Below are 7,500 nucleotides of genomic sequence, written 5' to 3' on the forward strand. Positions count from 1 at the left end.
GCGACTCGAGTACTTCAACCTGAAGAAAAACGAGAGTCTGAACACGATCATGGTTGACAGCATGATGCAACTGTGGTCCCCCATCGTCAGGCTGCTGAACACAGATACCATTGACAAGACGCTGCTAGAAGAAGACGCCAATGCCCAGGTGAGAAGGCTCGCTAGGCCTCTGCGAAGAGACGACGGGGCAGCCGGAGAAGGTGAGTAATGGTATCAATGAGTTACGAGTTTAATGGTAAGTTTCACTGCGCACACCATTTATGACAGTCAAGTCTAGAATACCTTTATGCAGCTCCCTCAAGGACCCTGGATTTGATTAGACGAAAGTGATTCTCAAGATGAAATATCCTGAAATGAAATAAGAAAGCCCTTGTAAGGGCATCGCACCCTTCCTAATCCTGATGCCCGCAACAGTTGACGTCTACTCGGGAGAGGAGAACCCAGTGTCGGTGTCGAAGAAGTACAGCACCACTTACACCTGCAATTTCGACCTCACTCTCTACCCCTTTGATGATCAACACTGCGACATGCACCTGCAGATCGTGTCAGGCCAGGTGGCCTTCCTCGAGGTCCACCCTAATTCCACCGTTGTTTACTTAGGGAGCACAACGCTGAATGAATATAAGGTAATCGGCGTTACAGGTGTAATTAGTTTCAATGTTTTTGATGTAACTTGGGCCAATTTTATTTCCTACTAATTTTCGCCACAGCTGTGGCAAAAGACGATATAAACTATTTTACAGGGTTTTAAAAAGATTACATAAATTCCAAATATGATTACTCATTTTAAAAAAATTCTTCACGAAGGCTATAAGATAAACATCTGAAAAATACCATGTTTATGTTTTTAAGCATAAACACGAGTTAAAGAATGAATGTGGTGCTTCTTCGTGTCTTGTTTTTCTCTGGGACCACCCCCATAGTGAAACAGTTTATTTGGGGAGAGATAATATATATATATATATATATATATATATATATATATATATATATATATATATATATATATATATATATATATATATATATATATATATGTGTGTGTGTGTGTGTGTGTGTGTGTGTTTTTACAGAAGTTTTATCTAGTTCCTCCAAACTTTCAGATCGGCGACATAAAGCTGGTTTACGGAGCGCCCCAAGAGCCCAGTGTGGTTCGAGTTCGAATTCCGTTGATTCGCCTCTACGGTTACTCTATCCTGAACATCTACATCCCTTCCCTGATCCTTCTCGTCATTAGTTACTTGACTCTGTTCTTCAGAAAATCCTTCTTCGATTCGAGAATCATGGCAACGCTGACCGCCCTTCTCGTTTTGGCAACACTTTTCGCACAGGTGAGGGACTCGCTGAATGCATGCATGAAGAGAGCGTGTGTGTGTTTGAGAGAGAGAGAGAGAGAGAGAGAGAGAGAGAGAGAGAGAGAGAGAGAAAGAGAGAAGTCTCTTCCAGGCCTCTTCGTCTCTCCCGATGACCTCGTACTTCAAGATGGTCGACATCTGGTTGCTCTTCTGCGTGGTGATGACCTTCCTGATCATCATCTTCCACCTCCTGATCGACAACTTCCTCTCCCGAGAGAAACACCAGATGACGAAGGTCGCGCCCATCGCCTTCGAGAAAGAGAACTCCTTCGGCAGCCGATTCTTCAAGTGGGTGCCGGACTCGGCCGTCGACAAGTTAGAGCTCACGGCCAAGGTGACAGTCTGCTTCATTGATGTGGTCTTCATCATCGTTTATGTAGCCTGCATACTGTAGCTTGTGAACGGCTATACGGTGTCCCATATGCATACACTTATACTTGAAAGTACACACATGTGCACTTGTGTGGTTCATTAGCCGTGTTTGTCTACATCTATATGTATGATTCCGTTTTTCTCTTCATTTATTAATCTATACATTCCCATATGCTGAGAATTATACATAAATATACATATACATGTTTATGGATATTCCATTGCATTTGTGTGCGCAAGTCTACATGTCTGTCTATCTATTTATCTAAATACATATAAATTATGTATACCAACAGAAATAAAAATCACAGCTGTTAAGTATGAGTTCGGCAATAACGTTTATTTTTCTTTATTCGGAAACACCGATTAGAATTGTAAAATAGAATAAAATCAAGAGTAAGATATTCTCTGGATATTTTGTAGATCATTCTACAATACTAGCTATGGAAACATTTCTTTTACGCAAGAATCCACATGAAAAATGCATATAAGAAATAGGAATACCTTCTTTGTATTATATATACATACATACATATATATATATATATATATATATATATATATATATATATATATATATATATATATATATATATATATATATATATATATATATATATATATATATATATATATATATATACATACACAATTGTTCTGTGCATTAGTAATTACTAAAGGACCTCATTCAATGGATGGTATTTAATGGAGTTTTTATTCAAAATCTTTCTTGGACAAACACATTATCAAGTACTATGAGGATAAAAAGTGGACTGTTTGTCCAAAAAAAAAAAAACTACATAAAAACGTTAAAACAACCACTATATTTTAGACACCATATAATATCTATATTCCTGATCAATGATTCCTAATGTGAAAAAATAAATGAACGTCTTGTCTGCAATCTATTTATAAATGAGGATAAAAAGGCATCTGCCAAAAAAACTACAACACGTTTAACCACATATTTTTACACCAATAATTCTGTATTCATGATCAATGATGAAATGTGAAAAAAAATAGTAGGTCACAAGAGTATTTATAAAGGATGTGCATCTGCCATATCAACATATATATATATATATATATATATATATATATATATATATATATATGTATATATATATATATATATATATTATATATATATATAATATACTATATATATATATATATATATATATATATATATATACTCTATATATATATATATATGCATACATATATATAACATCTGGATGATAACCTTGGACATGCAAAGGCACATACTTCCATTTCTCCATCTGATCCATCCAGACTCCAGGAAGTATCTCGGGTTCGTATTCTAGGTCGAAGTCTTTTGGTTTCGACACTATTGCTTTACGGCTTCTCTGCAGCGCCTCAAGTTTTACTCGAGTCTTGCTTCTCTTACCGGAAATTGGCTTACTTACTCGGCTTAAAAATCGGTCTTTATCAAAGCAGCCTTCATCTAGATGACTGGCTTCTTAGCTCTCCTTTGAAGAAGTGCACAGAGGACTTACAGAAGACCTTTCTCCTCTCTCAAGAACTGGGCATTCTCATCGACCTGAAGTCCCAGCTGACTCCGACTCAAGAGATTCTATATATGGAGATAATTCCCGATTCTCTGACTTTTTACATATGTACACTAAATACAGGAATTAGTACATTTTCTCTCTCACCTATGGAATACCAGTTTTAAAAAGTATATTCACCATCACTGCAAATCCACATATGTCTAACAATTCTTTTCCTTGTATAACCGAAGGTACTATTTTGATCTTTCTTATTGCTAACTTTAGGGTTCTAGATCTCCTGGTCTCTCTGTGTTCCCTTCAGTCCATTATTACAAGTTCCATCGATTCCACAGTGTGATGAAAAAGACTTAGGGTTTGATTGCTGTGCTTATCCACGAGCAATCCTGTGTATGAGTAATGGAAGTCACAAAATATACAAAGAACAAGTATTTCAAAAGAATTTCGGTTAACTGAATGAGTAGAAAATAGAGAACCACAATGCTACCAAGAGTATCTAAACACTAAGAAAAGTTAGAAAGTACAGACTTGTAGAGATAACTATGTATAAAATTTACTTCAGTTTAAAATGAAAGTGTGAAAATAAGCATGTAATCCAATTATGAAATTTGGAATGTAACTAACATTACACACACACACACACACACACACACATATATATATATATATATATATATGTATGTATAATATACTGTATATATTTATACAGAAATTATAATGCTATATATATATATATATATATATATATATATATATATATATATATATATATATATATATATATATATATATATATATATATATATGGCGTAGCCCTCAAAGGCACTTAAATCATTATTGTTTTGTTCACTTTTAAGACTTCTACTTTCGATTACCACTATACGCTCTTTGATAGAAAGAAATAAAGATATAAAGTAGCAAAAGTAATCTGGTTTTCTTCTACTCCCACACCATGGCGAGAAGCGCTTCTCTGGGACTCATTAGTATTCAAAGAAAAAAAAATGCATTTGTAAGTAAAACAGAGAATGTCCTTTGCTCATTACTCTGTCCATCTAGCGAAAATTGCTGTGAATTTTGATTAATATATGGTTATTAAAACTGAAAGATAATATACTCTGGATTATAAGTAGGTGATGATTTGATGCACTCAAATAGGCATATGAGCACACGTTCAAAAACAAGTACTGGGGCACTTTCAACCATTCAAGGTTAAAGATAGTGAAAAGAGGGAGTTACAGTGGTTGGACGGCAAAGTAGAGAGCTCCAGAAATTACAGGAAATGAAGTATAAGGATCTATAGGTGGAACTGGGAGAGAAGCCCACAGTTACACGGAGAGGTAACAGATACAGGAATTAGACAGCAAGATCTTAGAATTAAGCAGAAATGGAGGTAAAGTAAAAGGCTCAAAAGTGAATAGGGATAGGGACCCTGAAAACACCCTGCTATCCATTTCAGGGACAGCGAGTCATCGTTTCTCAATATCTTTCAAACTAATTATTTGATCGAAATGGTACTTTGACACAGTGTACAAGACACCTCCCGCTAATTTTTGATAACATAGTGCATTGTCAAAGTCGCATGAGACAGCAGCCCTAATCTACGCAATCTTACGTCCGCTATTACCCACAGGCAGGAAAAGGGGGGCGGAGATGTGGAGGCCAGGAAAGTGAGCTGAGGGAGGGATGAGCAGGGGAAGGGAGAGGGAGGGACGGGATGGGGATGAAGGACTTTCGAATTCATAGTTCGGCGATTCTTGGCAGCACCATGTAAATCAAGTGTAAACGCCTTAACTAAAACCATTTGACAATGCACTATATTACCAAAGGTTAGCGGGAGGTGTCTTGTACACTGTGTCAGAGTACAATTTCGATCAACTAATTAGTTTGAAAGATATTAAAGAAAAACAATGACTCGCGGTCCCTGAAATGGATATAGTAACACCCGCAGTACACCACGTGAGGTGCACTGAGAGTACTATCCTCTTTAGCAGTTCCCATTCTTATGAAAAAAGTTAAAGGGCATTAAACTTTGCTAGGAAGCTTTCTCAGAGTAATAAAGAGATTAAATGGGGATAGAGAATCAGAAAGTGGAGCTAAATACGAAAGTGAGTTTTAACAATAGCATATAGAGCTGATCGTTAAAAATAAAACAGGAACTTTTAAATTACGTTAAACAGAGAATTAGGCAAACGTTTCAGGCTCCAAACTAAAAAAGGTCTTGTTCCAGATGGAACGGCAATGACCAACGTTGAGAATACACGTTACTGGTCTGACTTCCATTCTTAGAAAAATAACTAAATGTGACGCCTGAGATAAACGAACTGGCACAGAAATTATAGAATAGAATAGAATATCGAATTTAGGCCAAAACCCAAGCGCTCGGACTTATGAGGTCACTCAGAGCTGAAACGGAAATTGACATTAAGAAGGTTTGCAAGGTGTGATAGGAGGAAAACCTCGCAGTTGCGCTACGAAACAATCATTAGAGAGGGTGGAAAGTCAGATAGAAGATAGAGAACATGAACGGAATTACAGTAAAAGGAATGAAAGTGGTTGCAGCCAGGGGCCGAAGGGACGCTACAAAGACCCTTAAGTAACGCCAACAGTGCACTACGTGAGGTGCACTGACTGCACCACCTCCCCTTAGGTATTGCAGTTGATCACATCAACGCATAACTGAAAGGAGTGATATTGAGTCTCTACATTACATTTATGTAAGAGAAAGGGAAGCTGCGACTTTGATTGCCGAAAAGTAATTTCATGGAATCACATCGTCAGACACATCAAAGTATTTATTTTAATACGATACCAATCTTGGGTTTGTCGAGTAGGAAAAAATATTTTACGAAGGCAGGTAAGACAGCACTAGACTAAAAGGAAAATTAGTTTTTCGTGTTGAAATATATTTACCTTCTATCTTTCATCCCCCATTAATAAAGATGCTATGTATACAGCGAATCCATACCCTGAAGAGGCTTTATTATGGTTATTATCTGTCTTGAAATGTTCTATGCATGAATTTGTAAAAGGGGGGGGGGGAGGCAGTGGGGCTCCCCAAGCTGCACCCGAATTTCTAAGTTTCTAGACATTCCAACAGAAAAAAATATGCTATTGCTTATACATAGCTCGATCACTTTGAAATAAAATGGTCCATACATGGTTCCCGTTAACATGAGAGGAAGCCTGGAACTTCGTCATTTGGAACTTGTGTAAAAAGGCCCTCTACGTCCCAACTACAGAGTTTTGCTTTAAATGACTGAATTTTGGATGCAGCCTTCTTAGTGTTGGATGGTGAGCCTAAACAACTCGACAGAAGGTTCGTTGGTCATCTGATGTTTTCTACATGGAGGATCCTTTGCTGGAAATAATGGGGCATAATGAAATGCCATCACTGGGGTTTCCGGAAGGCTATAAAATTACGGGAGGGAGGGGTTTAATATTTTTGTTAACACCGAATTTTCTTACCTCCTTTTAGAAATTTGGGATCTTTAGTTAATTCTTCACAATAGTTGTATCATTTATATCAAAACTTATAGGGTGGTAAGTATAATCCCATTTTTTGATCTACAAATGCAAAATTTTCCTGAGAGTACTACGGATTAATTACCAAAGTTTCCAGCCTTAGAATTTATCTTCATCCACGAACATCCATCTCAACTGTTACGCCAATAACTGATCACTGACAAACCAATTAACATGATAAATATGCTAATTTCTGCAATCAATGATGTTACCGTACACAAAGGGTATAAAAAGAAGGTCACAGACATCTCGGAGAGAGAAATCCCCTCATTTCCAGTCACCTCAAGAACATCAGAACGTCCCTTATCAACGTATACTAAAATAAAGAGGATTTACCAACGTGTGCTTGCAGCATCCCTTGCAGTGGATGCGTACAGGTCGGAGAGATAGGCCACTCCCTTCCCGAAGCTTTATAGGAACCGAAGGCCGGTCACATAGGCACAAACCTCTGGAATTTTCCACCATGTGCGAGACTCCTGACATTACATCAACTGTGAAGACTCCTCCTCTTGACTCGACGAGAGAAAAATCACAGAAGCCGTCAAGGGTCAGAGTGGCAGTTACCAGAAAAACAAATAGTATGCATTTATCCAAATACAAGTGGAAAGAGGAGCTAGTGGATATAAGTCATCCTGCGACCCATCCTTGTATGAATCAAAGTATTCGAATCCAGCTCCTGATGAACAATATTGATAAGAAGTCTACCGGCTACAGCTTCT

General features: G+C 37.4%; 2 protein-coding genes across 2 annotated transcripts in view; one reads left to right on the plus strand and one right to left on the minus strand.

Moving 5' to 3' along the window:
* Rev1 (Rev1 DNA directed polymerase) overlaps window positions 1-7,500 on the minus strand; it is a 571,847-nt gene that overhangs the window by 193,904 nt on the left and 370,443 nt on the right. The window lies entirely within an intron of this gene.
* The window catches only part of LOC136827758 (uncharacterized), a 23,901-nt gene that overhangs the window by 8,029 nt on the left and 8,372 nt on the right, over window positions 1-7,500 (plus strand). The window contains exons 5-8 of the mRNA XM_067085220.1: window positions 1-200; window positions 415-626; window positions 1,104-1,331; window positions 1,447-1,689. The exon at window positions 1-200 is cut by the window's left edge and continues 1,088 nt beyond it. Coding sequence (XP_066941321.1) covers window positions 1-200; window positions 415-626; window positions 1,104-1,331; window positions 1,447-1,689 — 883 coding nt within the window. The remainder of the gene's footprint in view (window positions 201-414; window positions 627-1,103; window positions 1,332-1,446; window positions 1,690-7,500) is intronic.

Source organism: Macrobrachium rosenbergii, chromosome 42 (assembly GCF_040412425.1).
Source record: "Macrobrachium rosenbergii isolate ZJJX-2024 chromosome 42, ASM4041242v1, whole genome shotgun sequence".
Taxonomy (NCBI): Eukaryota; Metazoa; Arthropoda; class Malacostraca; order Decapoda; family Palaemonidae; genus Macrobrachium; species Macrobrachium rosenbergii.